Consider the following 20149-nt stretch of genomic DNA (forward strand, 5'->3'; position numbering starts at 1 on the left):
TGACACCCGATCCATATTCTATCCTGGTACCGGAACGTGGCACCCGATCCATATACTATCCTGGTGTCGGAACGTGACACTCCGATCCTCATATACTATCCTGGTATCGGAACGTGGCACCCGATCCATATACTATCCTGGTGTCGGAACGTGGCACTCTGATCCTCATATATTATCCTGGTACCGGAACGTGGCACCCGATCCATATACTATCCTAGTGTCGGAACACGACACTCGATCCATATATTCTATCCTGGTACAGGAACGTGGCACCCGATCCCCTAATCTCACCACTTTCGTTCATCAAGCCTTCTTTTATACCAAGGCATCATCATTAACAAAGTAGATTAGGGTTTCTTTTCAAGATTTGGGATTCAATAGCTTCATCATGCTTATTTATTCACAATTACATAATCACATCATTCATGCAAGCATACAATTAAGCATATAGAAGGTTTACAATACTACTAACACATATCATTCGCTATTAAGAGTTTACTACGAATAGCATGAAAACCATAACCTACCTCCACCGAAGATTCGTGATCAAGCAAGTGATTTCCTAAGCTTTGTGTTTTTTTTCCTCTCGTTCGATCCTCTTTCTCGTTCGAATTTCTCTCTCTTTCTCTTGTTCTTTCTGTTTTCTTTATTCAAACCCTCTTTCTTTTACCCTAATTAGTATATAATTAAGAATAAAAGATGACAATAATAACCCACTAATTAACTTAAGGTTACCTCTTTTAACCCCCAAGTAATTAGACTTATTAACATTAACCCTCTAACTTTATAATTAAAGTAGGAATAGTCCAAAACGTCCCTTAAAACGTGTAAAGAAATCCGACCCAGACTGGGATTTCACAGTCTGTGACGGCCCGTCGTGCCTGCAACGGTCCGTCCTGCAGGTCGTCGCAAGGGTCAGAGACTCAATTTCCACTGAATAATCTGTGACGGTCCGTCATGCCTGTGACGGTCCGTCCTGCCATTCCGTTACGAAGTTCAGAGAGTCGATTTTCAGTACCCAATTTCAGATTTTCTAAGTGTTTTGAAACGAGACCCTGCGACGGTCCGTCGTGCCCATGACAGTCCGTCGTGGGGTCTGTCGCTTCTGCCAGTTTTTCCAGAATTGAAGTCTGCTACTCAAAACGACTAAACAGGTCGTTACAAATTTAAATTCATTGATGCTTAATTACATGATAAGAACTTTAGTTGTTCTTTCTACATGATTTGCTAACTTTAATTTTTTTTCATATTCTTCATTTATTTATTATTATTTTCTAATTACTTATTCAACTTTTATACTCTTAATATTCATAACTCTCATCTTTTCATATTCATAACCTCCAAATTTTTGAACTAAAACTTTAAGATATCTTTTGATATTCCTTCAACTCTATTTATATAAATTCAACTTCTTTATCTTATGAAATCCCTACCAAGATTATTAGGCTATTATTTTTATTTTATATTTAAAGTAGACGATGAAGACTCTTGAATTTTGATAGTATATGAAAGGAGTTAATAAGAACTCAAAGAGGTATGTACTAATTTTGTACTTATTTTTTCATCTATATATACATCAAAATATTCTGTTTCTTTTTGTCTTTTTTTCTCTCTGTTAGACTTCTTAATTTAGTTTTCTATGAATGTTTCATTGCCGTAAGTCTTTTTTCTTATTTTGTAATTGTTACATTTTATTATTCATTACAATTTACATATATATTTCTATAAAATTTTAGTCATTCTAACGTATCTATAAAAATTCACATGAAACATACGTGCGAAGCACGTGCTCAGAAACTAGTATTACTAAAAGCATGAACAAAAAAATTAAAAGTTGAATTACGATTTTACCCCTACTATAAATTAAAATGTTATAAATCATTTGATTATTTAAGTTAAATATTAAATTGTACCATTTTAATTAAAATGTTGATGACCTTTACACTTCCTTAGGTTAATTCCTAATTAAAATATCTAATTATATCTATTCTCTATAATTTATATGTATAAAATAATAAATAAATAATCTCTCTCTATATATATATCCATTGATATTTATTTTTTCTCTTCTTTTTTTTTGAGATTTTAAATGTCTAAATAATTTAGTTAATATTTTATTCTCTATCTATAATTACTATGCTTAAATTAAATTATATTAAATTGACTAGGGAAAAAATATCCCTCCCTCTCCCCACGTCTGGATATGATTATTTCATTAAGTCTTCTTATACAAATTATTCTAACTTTTCATCTTCTCTTTATGAGTTATGACATTAATAGTCTTTCCTCTCTCAAAATCAATTGTAGAAGTAAAATTATTGTCACCTTTCATAATTCCTATAAATCTCTAACTAATGGAGGAATATTTTTTGTTCACCAATTACTTTCTTTTGATGAGATTATTTCAAAATTTTCAGGTACTATTTTATTTTATTTGAAAATAATAATATTATATAAGATTTTGATAATGATATTTTGTATCTTACTTTCATGATAATGACTATTTTTCAACTGGTTTATTATTTGAAGAAATTCTTGAATTTATTTGGAATCTTATATTTGTATATTGTATTTTGTCATGTTCTCGTATATTATTTTATTCTTGTGTTAATTTCTATTCTAATTTTATTTTTTAAATTTAAATTTTAAATTTTAATTTCTCAATTATATTGATGAGATGAATTTCATTGTGTAGAATTTCATTTTTTCTAAGAATATCATTTTTTCTAAGAAATATTGTATCATCTTACGAATTATCATAATAAACATTATTTTACTTCTTTTATTAATGTAAATTTTAGAGACACGTACAAAAAGTTGATGGTTATTGATGGAGTAACTCGTTCTTCGTATTGAGATTTTAGTAGTTTTAGTTAATGATTATTCATGCATGATTCTGCTTGATATCTTGTTTGTTGACAATTTATATTTAGTTCTCTTTTAATCTTATTTTTTATTTAATTTATTTCTTTATTGATAAGCTAATTTTTAAAGATTGAGATACTTTCAAATTGATGTATGTTCAAATAGTTTACGTTATCTATGTATATCATGTTGCGGATTTGTCAAAATATGTGGTATTCAACTTTCCTATTAATGTGAAATTTGGGAGAAGACATCAATTAAAAGATTTATGATTTCATATTCATCTATTTTTTCAATTCTTTGTCCTTTCATTACCTATTATTTCTGTAGAATGTTTTTTTTTTATATCTTTAACATACAAAATTTAAAATTTCATGTTACAAATCCGTCGTGGTAAATAGCACTAAAGTGAAGTTTATACACATAATGACTTAGCCTTTTTCAATGTAGCTTTTTTGTTATCTTTTATTTATTTTTTCTCTATTAGACTTCTTAATTTAGTTTTCTATGAATGTTTTATTGTCGTAAGTCTAAATACTTATTTGAGCTCAAATTAGCCACTTGTGACTTTAGTGAAATATTGCTAACTATTAACCAAAGTTCAAAAGTTATAGTAAGTTGCTTAAAAAGAATTAATTTGAAACATCAAAATATGCCCTTTATTTGGTGTTTTTTAATTATATTATTAAAGATTTATTTATGATTTTTGTATTATATTATTCATTACATGTTGTTCACATATATGTTTTCATAGCATTTTAACATGTCTATAAAAATTCAAATGGAACAAACGTGCAAAGCACGTGTCCAGAAACTAGTACATAATAAGCAAGAAGAAGAAGAAAAAGAAGACAGAGCGGAGTAGCAACTAGTGAACCGATTCATATAATCTTTCTATTAGTTTTGTCTTTGTTCAGAAAGCAATGATGGAAGAACATAGACAATGTTTTGCTATCTTTTTCTTTGTTTATATTCTCTTATGTTCTTCACAATTCGCAATATCTCAACGTTTAGTGAGTTTCATTTCCGGTGTTCCCACTTTGTGGATCAACATGCCATCCATTGGGAGTATTTATAGTAAAGACATCCTTCATTATACACCTATCCTTCTGGAAGGAAATGCCAGTATACGATTCCTCTATGGCTTCTCTTGCAGTTTCGAATGCTTTCTTGGTATCTTGTTAGTATCATACAACAGTACTGGTGAGACCATTTATATAGAGGGGGGACAGTTAGTTTGGTCTGCTAATCGAGACCATCCAGTGCAAGTCAATGCAACCTTGGAACTAGGCCGAGATGGCAACTTGGTGTTGGCAGACTCTGATGGCACTCTTGTTTGGTCCACTAATACTACAGGAAAATCTGTTTCGGGCTTAAACTTGACAGAAATGGGGAATCTCGTGCTCTTTGATACGACCAACCGCACAGTTTGGCAGTCTTTTGATCATCCTACAGATTGTTTGCTCCCCGGGCAGAATTTGGTTTCTGGTCAGAAGCTAACAGCAAGCATTTCTGCAGACAATTCAAGTCAAGGTTTATTTTCTCTTACTGTTCTCAATGGAAGCTTAGCCACATACATAGATTCTGATCCACCTCAGTATTACTACACTTCAGATAATCCCGACAGTCTTTATTACAGTTTTGATGGTCAATCCCTTACTGCTTTACAATACCCTCCTACATCAATAGCTCAATACATACAGCTTAGGCATGATGGACATTTACGCGCATACCAATTGGACAACCTTGAAAACAGTAGGTTCGGCATTAATTGGAAAGTGGTAGATGACATTTTGACAACCTCCGACTGTGGCTACCCAATGGTGTGTGGGAGATACAGCATTTGTGCAAACGGAGGACAATGTACTTGTCCAGCTGAAGTTAACTTCTTCAAACCATTGCGTGAGAGGAATCCAGATCTCGGATGCACTGAGCTGACACCCATTTCTTGTGACTCTTTGCAGTATCATAGTCTTGTAGAGCTAAAGAATACTGACTATTTCTCATTACGGTTAAATGATGAATTTTTTTTGAACTCGAGCATATTTTGGTTTGAGGGGAAAAAGATTGAAGATTGCAAAAAGGCATGTATGAGTAACTGTTCTTGCAAAGCTGCTGTTTATAATTCGTATTTGGATGTGAGTCTACGAGGGAACTGTTTATTATTGAATGAAGTCTTCTCTCTCATAGACGGTGCAACAAGAACCTCAGTTTTTCTTAAGGTGCAAAATTCCTCAAATGCACCAGTCATTTCCCCTAGACATAAATCGTCTTTCAGAGTTATCATAGGATGTACTTTGATTGGGATAGTTTTGATTCTTTCAGTTTGCTCTGCTCTTTCCAAAAAGAGGTCAGAGAAACGCAAAGCTGGTGGTTTTCTGGATCTAGAACCAATCTTACCGGGAATCCTAACTCGATTCTCTTACAATGGGCTGAAAATAATTACACAAGATTTCAGCAGAATGCTCGGGAAAGGAGGATTTGGCTCTGTGTATGAAGGAACACTGAGCAATGGCACCAAAATAGCTGTGAAACATCTGGATGGTGTAGGTCAAGGAAAGGAATCATTCTTAACAGAAGTAAAGACAGTCGGTGGCATTCACCATATCAATCTGGTAAAACTCATTGGATATTGTGCCGAAAAAAGCCATAGGCTTCTAATCTATGAGTACATGGTGAATGGATCATTGGATAGGTGGATCACACAAGAAAATGGGCTTACATGGAACACAAGGAAGAGGATAATATCAGATATTGCGAAAGGATTATCTTATCTACACGAGGATTGCAGCCATAAGATAATTCATTTGGACATCAAACCACAAAACATCCTTTAGATCAAAATTTCAATGCTAAGATATCTGATTTTGGTCTGTCGAAGCTAATTGAGAAAGACAAAAGCAAAGTTGTGACTAGAATGAGAGGAACGCCGGGGTATATAGCCCCTGAATGGTTGAGCTCAATAATCACCGAAAAAGTTGATGTGTATGCTTTTGGAATTGTGCTCTTGGAAATTCTCTGTGGACGAAAGAATTTGGACTGGTCCCAAAGTGATGAAGAAGATGTCCATTTGCTAAATGTTTTTACGAGAAAAGTAGAACAAGAGCAGCTCACAGATATGGTTGACAGAAACGAGGATATGCAGCTCCACAGAGAAGCAGTGACAGAAATGATGAGCCTTGCTGCGTGGTGTCTACAGGCCGATTTCTCCGAGAGGCCTTCCATGTCATTGGTGGTTAAGGCACTCGAAGGTTTGGTGACTGTTGAAACCAACTTAGATTAGAATTTCAGAAATGTACCTAAGGTACCGAGGGAAGCCTCTATCAGCTCAACATTGCCATCAGTTTTATCGGGACCGAGGTAAACAATATCTAGCTCAAATTCTTATGGTGAATTAGATTACAATTCATGAATGTAATATTCAGCAACTTTGCATTAGATTTTTTTTTGAGTTTCATGTTAGTATCATGTAAAAACTCATTAATTCATACGCGACAGGCGATAATAATATTGCATTAGCTTTTCCTCATTTTCTGTAAGGGAAGTATCAAGACTCGAGAACATCATGAATAGGATATCAAGGGCCAGATGTACTCTCAATTACAGAAACAAAAATTTATCTTAAACATGATTAAAAAAAAATCAGTTTAGATTGGGAAAAGATTCAAATATGTCATGAAACTATTAAAAATGACGCATTTATGTCATATGTTAAAAGTTGGCTCATCTACACAAAAATATATCTAGTTCAACAAAGCCATTTATGCCACGTTCCCTCTTATTAATTGTTAGTAACAATTTGTAACATTACTTGGAATTACATGGAATGTAGTAGACATTCTGAAATTGCACTTTGTCTCGAGATATGACGACGCATGAACACTGTCTTGCCAATATGAGTTATTTGCTTATGTTGATCAAACTTTTGTCACCACCAGTCATGTGATTGGAACATCCTGAATCAACGATCTAGGCATTTTTATAATCACCAAGCATTCGTTATTTGACCAGGTAGCCCTCCCTGTGTATTCAGCAGTACTGTCCCACTATCAGTGAAACAGGGCAGAAAATGCTGAAAGATGTGATAAGTCGCAAAAATCTTTGGCGGAGACGTTAGCCAAGTTTTATCCTTGTCAATATAGAAAAGATGACTTGCCAATTCAATGCAATGATGAAGGTATTGAGTATGTAGAAACCTAGTCGATGCAGATCTTGCTGAATTTCTCAACAAAAGACCTGAGAATGAGCTATTTGATGATCTTGAGAATGTGTGAAAATAAATTCGACCATCAAAATAATAAGCCCAATTTTTTAAAAAATCATAAAAATATTTCTCACTTCCGTTAGACCAAAAGGATATACCTGGTCATTTGCGTATCGATAGGGTTATATGTGAGTCAATTTTATAACGAGAGTATACCAGCACTAAATCGCAAAGTTGAGAAGTACTTAAGGCTCTTTTCTCTATACTAAAAAGCAAATGGGTCTAACAGAAGGTCGGCCCAAAAGTGACCGGCCCAGCTCAAAGAAGGTCAACAACATTGATAACAATTCAATACTACAATGTTGAAATAGGAAAAGAGCAATTTCTTAAATATGAGCAACATCCATTTCAAAGTTTGCGCATAAGCAGAGGAGCACCGTACTGTGGGTGAATAGTAATTGTTGAAGATGGAGCATGTGTATAAGACGGAGAGAGTTCGAACGAGAATTTTTGTAGTATCATTGCTATTGCTAGTTTTGCTTCCATCATTGCAAAGTTTTGTCCGATGCAAACTCGAGGTCCCCCAGAAAATGGAATAAAGGAGAAGTGTCCTTTGGTTGCCTTTGACACTCCTTCACTGAACCTTTCTGGTTTGAATTCATTCGCGTCTTCACCCCATAATTCCTTGTCATAATGAATTAATACTGTGGGAATAAAGAGTAGCACTCCAGCTGGTAGACTCAGCTCCCCTAATTTGACTTCATGTTTGTTCCTTCTACGATATGTTGCTACTGGAGGGAAGAGCCTTAACGTCTCGTGCAAGATTATTGTCACCTATATATGGAAAGAAACATGTATTGCATAAGTTGGAAGTAGAATTAGTTCACTTCTTACAAAATTTAGATGTCATGTCTTCCTAATATATTTTAATCTCCTAGTAATTGCCCCTCTGAGACTGAAATAGGACGATACAAAATGTGTTCTATCTGCACTCAGTTGGAACAATTTGGCATCAATTGATGGGCAAGACGATTTAACAGCTACTTATTTTATCTTGATTTTATAATGTTATTCATCTTTGAAATTTGATCTATTTTAAGTTGTCTTACATAACAAACTACTTACAATTTTGAGGCGACTTAGACCTTCCAAATTTGGTTTTTCATTTCCGAAGACCTGCAAAGCCTCTTCTCTGGCACGTGCTTGCCACTCTGGGTGTAGGCACAACAAAATCATTGTCCAGACGAGCAACACTGCGGTGGTCTCTTGTCCAGCAAAATAGAAAAACTTGCATTCATCAATGACTTCAGTTGTTGTCATTCCGAAATCTTTGCTTCCATGTTGTTCGATTTCTTTCATATTGGATTCAAGTAATATGCCTAATAAGTCATTTTTACTAGTCTCCCCTGCTTCCATTGCCCTCAATCTTTTGTCGATGATATGCCTAATCGTTGTTTGGACTTGCTTTTCGATTTCCAACATTCTTTTGTTCCTTTTAGTAGGCAAGAACCTAACAAAACAAATTTAGATCCAAACAAGAAAAGACTTTTTAGTAGAAAGTAATGAACATGTCATTTTCCATATATTACATAGAAATTCACAAATAAATCGTTATACCTTGATCCTGGTATATAAATTGTACGACTTATTTCCATTACATGCTCAGCTTGTTCTTTTTGAAGTTCAAACACTATTCTCCCTTCTTCAAAGCTACTCCCAAATGCAGTTCGAGAAATGATTTCAGCGGTCATTAACTGAAGGTCTGGCCATACATCGAGCTCGACTGATGTTTCCTTTGGAACAATATCCTCCCATTTACTTATCATTTCACTACAACTCTGATAAAATGCTGGCAACATATGCTGTACAAAACAAATTAATTGGAAAAACCAGTACTAGTTATCAGTAGTAGAGCTTCGTGTTTGCTAAACTTAGTAGTAATTAGAATATGAAGTGAATATAACCTTTAACTTCTCAACTTGGAAAACAGGATTGATGATTTTTCGATGTTTGGCCCATTTATTTTCCTCAAGCTTCAGAATACCTACAGCCAAGAACTTGGAAAATGGATTGGGATGAGTATCCTTTTGGTACACATAATTCTTTGTGAAAATCTCCTTTACATGTTCAGGATCTGTGATCAACACTATTGGACATGGGCCTTGCCACACAAAAGAACTTTTACCTGAGAGAAATCCATTTCCGATTAGAAAAAAAAAGAAGGCATAATTCATAAACACTCCAACTGAAGTCCAACTTATTAAAATTCATAAATTCCAAATCTTGGATCTGTCTCTACATGAGAGTTCTCGACCCCTTGGATGGAGCTAGGGTACCAAAAAATTATTCATCTGGATCCTCTTTATATAAAAAAAAATCACACTAGATATATACAAGAATATTAAAAAACATTCATTCTTTTAAAGACGAAGACTAAAAGAAACATACCATTTTTGTTGATGGAGTCAATGAAAAAAGGGATGAGCCTTTGAGCTATATCATCGGAGAAATTGATGGGCTTAGATCTAGCTTCATTCAGTTTATTTGTGATTTCGTTCAAATCGCCATAGAATAATTTGTATGGATTTCCCTTAAGACCACTCTTTCTTAAGTATTTTTCAAGTTTCTTTGGCTTAAACCATGCCCAATTCAACACTCTCAATGTATATACCAACAAAATTGCAACACAAATTGCTTCTATAATTCTGTTGTAAGAAATCTCCATGAAAGTAATAAGACTCTTCTTTCTAGCTGTTTTCTTTCACATAGAAAGAACAAAGAGGGGAAGTTAGCTAATTATGTAACTTTGTTATAACATTGTTGGATACGCCTCCTCTCCATTTTCCCGAAATTCTTTCTTTGACTGGAACACGTGGCGTAGGTTAGATTTAATGCTAAAAGTTAATTAACCAGAGAAAGTCCTTGACTATGGTTCAAATAATAAATACATGTTTAGTTCCAAATATTATTGTAATATCACAATTTTAGCACCAAAATTTGTATTTTTATCCCTAAATCTAGTAAAAAATAAAAGAAAAAAAATACATAAATATTCCCTTAAATTGGCGTCTATCCCCTTCAACTTTGGGTGTGCACTAGTAGACACTTAAATTTGTATAAAATTAAACAAGTATACACACACATCTTACCTGACATAATACACATAGGACGCCGCAAAGGACACAAAATTGTCATGTATGATGTCACAGAAGACGAATGTGTCTATTTGTTTAGTTTTATACAAGTTTAAGTGTTTATTTGTGCACACTCAAAGTTGGAGCGTATAGATGCAAGCTGGAGCCAAGTAACGGGCATATTTATGCATTATACCTAATTCCTGTAAATTGTTCCCTAAATACAAAAAAAAAATCCTCTAAAAATGGTAAGGTTGTACGTACTGTTCCGTCAAATCCCCATGGAGGGTTCCATAAAGATTTCACAAAATTTTTATTTGAAAGTCACATCACCAAAATATTCATGGGTTAACACACGAAATACTGAGAAAATCGTCAAATTTTTGTAAATTGGACTCTAAATGCCCAAAATCTCTCTAAAAATTGTGAGATTGTACGAACTGCTCCACCAACTCCCGACGAAGGGTTTCATAAAATCTTTCAAAAGTCATATAACCAAATATTGTCGGCTAACACACGAAAAACTAAGAAAAATCACCAAATTCCAGTAACTTGGCCCCTAAATGCCCAAAAATCACTCTATAAATGGTGTGATTGTACTTATTACACCCTCAACTCCCGATGAAGGGTTCTATTAAGATTTTGCAAAAAATTCATCCGGAAGCCATAGTACCAAAATATTCATGTGCTAACATACACAAAAACTAAGAAGATTGCTCAATTTATATATATTGGTCCCTAAATACCCAAAAATAACTCTAAAATTACGTACTGCTCCCCAACTCCGTACCGATGGTTTGATAAAGATCTCATAAAAAATGTGTCTCGAAGCTATACCACAAAAATATTCATGTGCTGATACACATGAAAAATCGAGAAAATTGCCTAATCCTGCGAATTAGTCCCTTAATGCCCCAAAATAACTCTAGAAATGGTGAGATTGTACTTACCGCCCCCCCCCCCCCCAAACTCTCTACGGAGGGTTCCATAAAGGTTTCGCAAAAAAATCGACTAAAAGTCATATCACCAAAATATTCATGTGCTAACATATACGTAAACTGAAAAAATTGTATGATTCCTATATATTGGTCCCCAAATACCCAAAAATTACTCAAAAAATAGTGAGACTCTACGTACTGCTTCCCAACTCCATATGTAGGGTTTAATAAAGGTTCCACAGGGAAATTATCCAAAAGCCATATTACAAAAATATTCATGTGTGTTAACTGAGAAAATTGCATAATCATGTTATTTGACCCCTAAATTCCCAAAAATAATTCGCAAAATGGTGAGATTGTACTTACTGCTCCTCCAACTCTCTACGGAGAGTTCCATAAAAAGTTTCACAATTTTTTTTCTCAAAGTCATATCACCAAAATATTCATGGGCTAATTAATATAGACGAAAAAATGAGAAAATATCCTAATTCATGTAAATTGGACTCTAAATGCCCAAAAATTACTCGAAAAATGGTGACATTGTACGTAACTACTCCCCCGAAACCTTACAGAGGGTTCCATAAAGGATTAGCAAAAAAGTTTTTTCGGAAGATATATTACCAAAATATTCATGTACTGACAGCACACAAAAAAGGAGTTTTGGATGTTGAATACTAGTTTTATACCATAGTATTTACCCACATCTTGGTTTGATATAAACGCAAGGGTGCGATTCATGAAATTTTGCTGATTTAATCAGATTTTCTCTTTATAAGTAGAAAAAAAACTTGCAGGACTGAGAGAAAACAATCTATATGTACAAGACATAAAGGCTTGACTTGCATAAATAGGAACCACTGATGTAAACTCTTCACGAGACACAATGGAGCATTATAACAAGTTTAAACTGATTCACCCACGGAAGAAATGTCAAAAGAAAGTGAACATGAACATTGATATCAATTCAAAACTGCAATGTTGAAATAGGAAAAGAGTTATGTCAGCCATAACCGACTAGTTTAGCAGTATTCGAGCTGAAACACGGAGAACACAACACCATTGGTATTAAATATGAGCAACATCCATTTCAAAGTTTGCGCATAAGCAGAGGAGCACCATACTGTGGATGAATAGTAATTGTTAGAACTGGAGCATGTGTATAAGACGGAGAGAGTTCGAAGGAGAACTTTTGTAATATCATTGCTATTGCCATTTTTGCTTCCATCATTGCAAAGTTTTGTCCGATGCAAACTCTAGGTCCCCCACCAAATGGAATAAACGAGACCTGTCCTTTTGTTGCCTTTGACACTCCCTCACTGAATCTTTCTGGTTTGAATTCCTTCGCGTCTTCACCCCATAATTCCTTGTCATAATGAATTAATATTGTGGGTATAATGAGTTGCACTCCAGCTGGTAAACTCAGCTCCCCTAATTTGACTTCATGTTTGTTCCTTCTACGATACGTTGGTACTGAGGGGAATAGCCTTAACGTCTCATGCAAGATCATTGTCACCTATATATGGAGAGAAGAATGTATTGCATAAGTTGGAAGTAGAATGAGTTCACTTCTTACAAAATGTCGATGTCATACCTTTTCGAGATCTTTTAGTCTCCGAGTAGAAAATGTGGTTTATCTGATCTCAGTGGGAACAATTTGGCATTAATGATGGGCAAAACGATATAAAAACTACTTATATTATCGTTGATTTAACACTGTTTTTCATCTTTAAAATTCGATCTATGCAGTGATCTTGGGCTATTTTAAGTTGCCTTACATAATCAACTGGCGGAAAGTACTTACAATTTTGAGGCGACTTAGCCCTTCCGAATTTGGTTTTTCATTTCCGAAGACTTGCAGCACCTCCTCTCTGGCACGTGCTTGCCACTCTGGATGTAGGCTCAACAAAATCATTGTCCACGCGAGCAACACTGAAGTGGTCTCTTGCCCAGCAAAATAGAATAACTTACATTCTTCTATCATTTCAGCTGTTGTTATTCCGAAATCATTGCTTCTGTGTTGTTTAATTTCTCTCATATTGGATTCAAGTAATATGCCTAATAAGTCAGTTTTACTAGCCTCCCCTGCTTCCATTGCCCTCAATCTTTTGTCGATGATACTTCTAATCGTTGTTTGGACTTTATTTTCAATTTCCAGCATTCTTTTGTTCCTTTTAGTAGGCAAGAACCTAACAAAACAAATTTAAAAGCAAACAATAAAAGTGTTTTTAGTAGAAAGTAATGAACATATAATTTTCGATGTTATGTAGAAATTTCACAAATAAATGGTTGTACCTTGTTCCTGGTATATAAACTGAACGAATTATGTCAATTACATACTCAGCTTGTTCTTTCTGAAGTTCAAATACTATTCTCCCTTCTTCATAGCTACTCCCAAATGCCGTTCGAGAAATGACTTCAGCGGTAATTAATTGAAGGTCTGGCCATACATCGAGCTCAAATGGTGTTTCCTTTGGAATAATTTCCTCCCATTTGCTTATCATTTCACTACAACTCTGATAAAATGCTGGCAACATATGCTGTACAAAACAAATCAATAGGTAAAAGTAGTACTTGTTATTAGTAGGAGAGCTACGTTGTTTGTACGTTATTGCACGCGTGGATATAAATTGACAACTTCATAATGTTAAGACATTTCAATATGCTATCTTAAGTCTTAGGCATGAAAATTTACCGATGTTCGCTAAATCTATTAGTTATAAGAATATGAAGGGAATATTACCTTTAACTTCTCAACTTGGAAAGCAGGTTGGATGATCTTTCGGTGTTTGGCCCATTTGTCTTCCTCGAGCTTCGCAAGACCTAAAGCCAATTTCTTTGCAAATGGATTGGCATGAGTTTGCCTTTGGTACACATAATTCTTTGTCAAAATCTCCTTTACATGTTCAGGTTCTGTGATCAACACTATTGGATATGGGCCTAGCCACACAAAAGAACTTTTACCTGAGAGTAATCCATTTTCGATTAGAAAAAAAAGTGAGGCAAATACATCAACAGACACTCAAATTTAATTCCAACTGACAAGTAAGCACTCCAAATACGAGAGTTCACATGTTGACATGTTAACTATACATCTTTTTTACTTTGCCTGATTTGGTGTAAGTTATCAACCATGAATTCATCAGTCAACTATAGTCGTGAGAGGAGAAACCACGAAACGTATTGGTTCATGTGAACTGAATAGCTTTTGTACAAATCTTGTCTATTATATGTATTATAGGAACCATAAATGTTTGATCGTATATCCATTTATATACACTTAAGGTCCCTATAATTAAAATCCATAAATTTCAAATTTTGGATCTGCCTCTACTAGAGAGTTCACGGCCCTCTCAAATCATGGATGGAGCTAGGGTACTAAAAAGTGATTCGTCTTTATAAAAAATTACACAACATATACACTAGAATAGGAAAAAATTATTCCTTTAAAGAATAAATGAAACATACCGTTTTTGTCGATAGCGTTGGCGAAAAAAGGGTTGATTCTTTGAGCTATACCATCGGAGAAATTGATGGGCTTAGATTTGGCTTCATTGAGTTTATTTTTGAGTTCCTTCAAATCTCCATAGAGTAATTTGTATGGATTTCCCTTAAGACCACTTTTTCTTAAGTATTTCTCAAGTTTCTTTGGCCTAAACCATGCCCAGTTCAACACTTTCCATGTATATACCAACAAAATTGCAACACAAATTGCTGTTAGAATTGTGTTGTAAGAAATCTCCATTAAATTAATAAAATGCTTCCTTTTACTTAGAAAAAAAAGAGGGGACGTTAGCTAATTTATAACCTTTAAATTTGTTGGATTCGACTCCTTTCCATTTTCCACAAACTCTTGATTTGATTGCTGAGATTTAACTTACCAAAGAAAGTTTTTGACTATGGTTCAAATAATAAATACATTATATATTTAGTTTCAAAGATTATTGTATTCTCACAATCTTAGCAACATATTAATATATTTCCCATAAATATAGTAAAAAATAAAGGCATAATACATTAATATACCTTTTAATTTATTTTTAAAATAAACCGTTAACTTGACTTTGACTGACATCTATGCCCTCCAACTTTAGGTGTACACAAGTACATACTTAGGGTGTGTTTGGTATGAAGGAAAATGTTTTCCATGGAAAATGTTTTCCTAGAAAATGTTTTCCTAGAAAATGTTTTCCTGGAAAACAAGTAGATTTTGGACTTATTTTCTCATGTTTGGTTGGTGAGTAGAAAATATTTTTTTGAAATGATTTTTAGTGTTTGATTTATGAATGAAAAATATTTTTGAGAAATATTTTTTATTTTTACTAGAATACAAAATAATTTATGAAATTGAAAATATTTTTTAAAAATAATTTTTTTTTGGGTGGTGGTGATAAGGGGTGGGGGTAGTGGTGGTGGTGGGGGGGGGGGCGCAGAGGGAGGAGGTAGGAATGAAAAAATAAAAATTTGAAGTTGATAGTATTTTTAAAAAATAAAATTAATTTTTTGGGGTTGGTAGGGGTGGGTAGGGGGCTGGCCGGGAGGTGGGGGGGGGGGGGGAGAGGTAGGAGCTTAAAAATAAAAATTTGGAGTTGAAAATATTTTTAAAAAGTAAAATTAATTTTTTGGGGAGGGGGTGGTGTTAAGGGCGGGGGGGAGGGGTAGAGGGGGAGGGTGGTCAGAGATCGGTGAAAAAATAAAATTTTGAAATTGAAAATATTTTTTTAAAATTTATGTTTTTCCAAAAAAAAAATGTAATTTAAAATTGGATGAGAGCTTTGGAAAATGTTTTCCTTAATTTTTGAAAGGAAGTCATTTCCCTTAATTTTGAGGAAAATGAGTTGATTTGGAAAACATTTTCCAAAACTTTTGCCCCAACCAAACATGAGAAAATTGGAAAACATTTTCCAGAAAATATTTTCCTTCATACCAAACACACTCTTAAGCTCATATGAAATTGAACATGTAGACACATACATCTACGTGGTATAATACATGTAGAATACTACATAGGACACAAAATTATCATGTAGGACGTCACCTAAGACGATTGTGTTTATTTGTTTAGTTTTACTCAAAAGTGATTCTTTTTATAGATTGAACTCGCTTATCTTTTTTTTTTCCTTTTTGTTTCATTCGTTTACTTCATATTAAATTAAAGGTGTACTATTAAATCTAAATATTACACACTTTGATTTTTGTTGCACCAATTTTTTAATTTTTTTTTTTTAACTTGGACACCCTTCATAAAATTCTTGGTTACATCACTGCAATAGAGTCATTTCTAAACAAAACTATTAGCGGCAGATGAATTTTGGATCAAACTATTTAGATAAGGACATTTTCAGATCAAACTATTAATGAACTGCATTATTTTTCGATTTCACATATTATTAGGATATTTTTGACCCTTTTCCAATTAAAAACAATTGGACGATAAATACTGCATAAAATAAAAAAAAATATCCAAATACAGTATCGAATATAATAGATTTGTTAGTCATTCCTCATCCAAAAATGAAGGCTAGACTTCCTCAAAGGCTCAAACTTCTATGTTGAAAAAATTACTTTGAATATACTCTCTCTCTCTCTCAGAAAATAAGTGTCATTTTAACAGATCATTTCACACTTATTAAGAAAAATAACAAATAAAAGATATAGTTTACTAAGTTATCTCTTTTATTAGTTTTTTTCTTGAGAGTCGAGTACTATTAAGAAAAAGTAGTTCTTTAATACAAGGGTGTAGTTGGAAACACAAACTATATTTTGTTTTGATTTCCTGATTCTTCTAACAAAGCGCAAGGTATATTTGATATTTTGTATACATGATTGTTTTTACTTGTTTGATTTCAACGGCTAATTTGAGTTTTAAATATCTCCCTTATACATCTACTTGCTTATCATTATTTGAGTTTCTTTTATATTGATTGGGATATATACACTTTTACAACGAGAGTATATCAATTCCGTATTGTAAAGTTGAGGCATGAGACTCTTTTCCCTTTATTAAAAGCAAATAAGTCGAACAAAAGGTCGGCTCAATAGCAGAATGTTGAAATAGGAAAACAGCAATTTCTTAAATATGAGCAACATCCATTTAAAGTTTTGCGCATAAGGAGAGGAGCACCATACTGTGGACGAAGAGCAAATGATGCAACCGAAATACGGAGAACACAACATCATTGATCTTAAATATCAGCAACATCCATTTCACAGTTTGCGCATAAGCAAAGGAGCACCATACTGTGGTTGAGTAGTAATTATCGCAACTGGAGCATGTGAATAAGACGGAGAGAGTTCAAAACAGAACTTTTGTAGTATCATTGCTATTGCCATCTTTGCTTCCATCATTGCAAAGTTTTGTCCAATGCAAATCCGAGGTCCCCAGCCAAAGGGAATAAACGAGACCTGTCCTTTTGTTGCGTTTGACACTCCTTCACTGAATCTCTCTGGTTTGAATTCCTTCGCGTCTTCACCCCATAATTCCTTGTCATAATGAATCAATACTGTGGGTATAAAGAGTAGAACTCCAGCTGGTAGACTTAGCTCCCCTAATTTGACTTCATGTATGTTCCTTCTACGATATGTTGGTACTGGGGGGAATAGCCTTAACGTCTCGTGCAAGATCATTGTCACCTATTTATGGAAAGAAATATATATTGCATAAGTTGGGCTATTTTAAATTGTCTTACATAACGAACTTTCCTAAAGTACTTACGATTTTGAGACGACTTAGTCCTTCTAAATTTGGTTTTTCATTTCCAAAGACCTGCAAAACCTCCTCTCTGGCACGTACTTGCCACTCTGGATGTACGCTCAACAAAATCATTGTCCAGACGAGCAACACTGAAGTAGCCTCTTGTCCAGCAAAATAGAACAACTTGCACTCTTCGATCAACTCAATTGTTGTCATTCCGAAATCCTTGCTTCCGTGTTGTTCAATTTCTTTCATATTGGATTCCAGTAATATGCCTAATAAGTCATTTTTACTAGGCTCCCCTGCTTCCATTGCCCTCAATCTTTTATCGATGATACGCCTAATCGTTGTTTGGACTTGCTTTTCGATTTCCAGCATTCTTTTGTTCTTTTTAGTAGGCAAGAACCTAACAAAACAAATGTAAAAGCAAACAAGAAAAGTCTTTTGAAGTACAAAGTAGTGAATTTGTGATTTTCCATAGTATGTAGAAATTTCACAAATAATTGTTTTACCTCGATCCTGGTATATAAACTGAACGAGTTATGTCAATTACATACTCAGCTTGTTCTTTCTGAAGTTCAAATACTATTCTCCCTTCCTCATAGCTACTCCCAAATGCTGTTCGGGAAATGACTTCACCTGTCATTAATTGAAGGTCTGGCCATACATCGAGCTCGACTGATGTTTCCTTTTGAATAATCTCCTCCCATTTGCTTAGCATTTCAGTACAACTCTGATAAAATGCTGGCAACATATGCTGTACAAAACAAATTAATCGAAAAAATCAGCACTAGAATTATCAGTAGTACAGCTTCATGTTTGCTAAATTTAGTAGTAATTAGAATATGAAGTGAATATAACCTTTAACTTCTCAACATGGAAAGCAGGATTGATGATTTTTCGGTGTTTGGCCCATTTGTCTTCCTCAAGCAACGCAAGACCTATAGCCAATAACTTGGCAAATGGATTAGGATGAGCTTGCTTTTGATACGCACAGTTCTTTGTGAAAATCTCTTTTACATGTTCAGGATATGTGATCAACACTATTGGACATGGGCCTAGCCACACAAAAGAACTTTTACCTGAGAGTAATCCGTTCTCGATTAGGAAAAATATAAATAAACATACACTCAAATTTTATCTCAGCTAAGCACAAGTAAGACCAATTATCAACTATGAATTGATAGGGTTAGGAAATTGCAACAGTCAACTATAGTCTATAGATCGGATCTGCCTCTAGGATGGAGCTAGGGGTACCGAAAAGGGGTTCATCAGGATGTTCTCTATAGAAAAATTATACTGTATATATACAAGAACAGAACAAAATTAATTCTTTTAATGACGAAGAATAAAAGAAGCATACCATTTTTGTTGATGGAGTCGATGAAAAAAGGGACGAGCCTTTGAGCTATATCATCAGAGAAATTGATGGGCTTAGATCTAGCTTCATTCAGTTTATTTGTGAGTTCCTTCGAATCTCCGTAGAGTAATTTGTATGGATTTCCCTTAAGACCACTTTTTCTTAAATATTTTTCAAGTTTCTTTGGCTTAAACCATGCCCAATTCAACACTCTCCATGTATATACCAACAAAGTCACAACACAAATTGCTTCTATAATTCTGTTGTAAGAAATCTCCATGAAAGTAATAAGACTCTTCTTTCTAGCTGCTTTCTTTCACATAGAAAAAAAAGGAAGAGGGGAAGTAAGCTGATTTTGTAACTTTATAATAACATTGTTCGATACGCCTCCTCTCCATTTTCCCCAATTTCTTTCTTGGATTGGGGACATATGGCATATGTTAGGTCTAATTGACCAAACAAAATATCTAATCATGATTTCGATGATAAATATTTAGTTCCAAAAATTATTGTAATCCCACCGTCTTAGCAATATATTATTTTGTCCATAAATGCAAAAAAAAAAAAAGAAGACAAATGTCATAGATTTATTTGTCTTCTTCATCCAAAACACGAAGGCTAGACTTATTCCTCAAAGGCACAAATTCCCATGTTGAAAAAACTACTTCAAATATACTTTTTTCGTCTCAAAATAAGTGTGTTGATTTGTCTTGTTTCGCGCTTATCAAGAAAAATAACAAAATAAAGGCATAGTTTACTACGTCACCCTTATTTATTAGATGTATTTTGAGAGTCGAGTATTATTAAGAAGAAGTAGTTCTTTAATACGAGGGTGTAGTTGGAAACAATTACTATATTTTGTTATGAAATGTAGAGCGATTCTTGTTTTGGAACAATTTTTTAAGTTGCTAGAGCAACACTTATTAGGGACGGAGGGAGTAAAAATTGAAGTCATGC

At 34.1% G+C, this 20149-nt stretch overlaps 3 protein-coding genes and 1 pseudogene across 4 annotated transcripts; 1 reads left to right on the plus strand and 3 right to left on the minus strand.

The window, feature by feature from the left end:
• The first annotated feature begins 3844 nt into the window (after window positions 1-3844).
• LOC101253804 (G-type lectin S-receptor-like serine/threonine-protein kinase SD2-5) lies at window positions 3845-6229 on the plus strand (annotated as a pseudogene).
• A 1011-nt stretch (window positions 6230-7240) lies between these two features.
• Window positions 7241-10205, minus strand: LOC101265559 (cytochrome P450 CYP72A219-like). The gene is made up of 5 exons (XM_004243214.5): window positions 9518-10205; window positions 9034-9254; window positions 8687-8931; window positions 8195-8579; window positions 7241-7903 (listed from the first exon to the last, which is right to left on the minus strand). Exons 1-5 carry the CDS (start codon window positions 9792-9794, stop codon window positions 7478-7480), a joined length of 1554 nt encoding a protein of 517 aa, XP_004243262.1. The 5' UTR covers window positions 9795-10205; the 3' UTR covers window positions 7241-7477.
• Window positions 10206-12064: 1859 nt separating this feature from the next.
• Window positions 12065-15052, minus strand: LOC101265252 (cytochrome P450 CYP72A219-like). The gene is made up of 5 exons (XM_026032112.2): window positions 14607-15052; window positions 13882-14102; window positions 13434-13678; window positions 12943-13327; window positions 12065-12654 (listed from the first exon to the last, which is right to left on the minus strand). The coding sequence occupies exons 1-5, from the start codon at window positions 14881-14883 to the stop codon at window positions 12229-12231; spliced, it is 1554 nt and encodes a 517-aa protein (XP_025887897.2). The 5' UTR covers window positions 14884-15052; the 3' UTR covers window positions 12065-12228.
• A 2025-nt stretch (window positions 15053-17077) lies between these two features.
• On the minus strand, window positions 17078-19607 carry LOC101264644 (cytochrome P450 CYP72A219-like). 2 transcript variants are annotated; one of them, XM_026032111.2, is made up of 5 exons: window positions 19196-19607; window positions 18694-18773; window positions 18345-18589; window positions 17854-18238; window positions 17078-17771 (listed from the first exon to the last, which is right to left on the minus strand). In XM_026032111.2, exons 1-5 carry the CDS (start codon window positions 19470-19472, stop codon window positions 17346-17348), a joined length of 1413 nt encoding a protein of 470 aa, XP_025887896.1. In that variant the 5' UTR covers window positions 19473-19607; the 3' UTR covers window positions 17078-17345. The 2 variants fall into 2 exon arrangements, with proteins under 2 accessions (XP_025887896.1, XP_004243259.1); XM_004243211.5 differs by having other exon boundaries at window positions 18694-18914; window positions 19196-19606.
• Window positions 19608-20149: the final 542 nt, after the last annotated feature.

Source organism: Solanum lycopersicum, chromosome 7, assembly GCF_036512215.1.
Source record: "Solanum lycopersicum chromosome 7, SLM_r2.1".
Lineage (NCBI taxonomy): Eukaryota > Viridiplantae > Streptophyta > Magnoliopsida > Solanales > Solanaceae > Solanum > Solanum lycopersicum.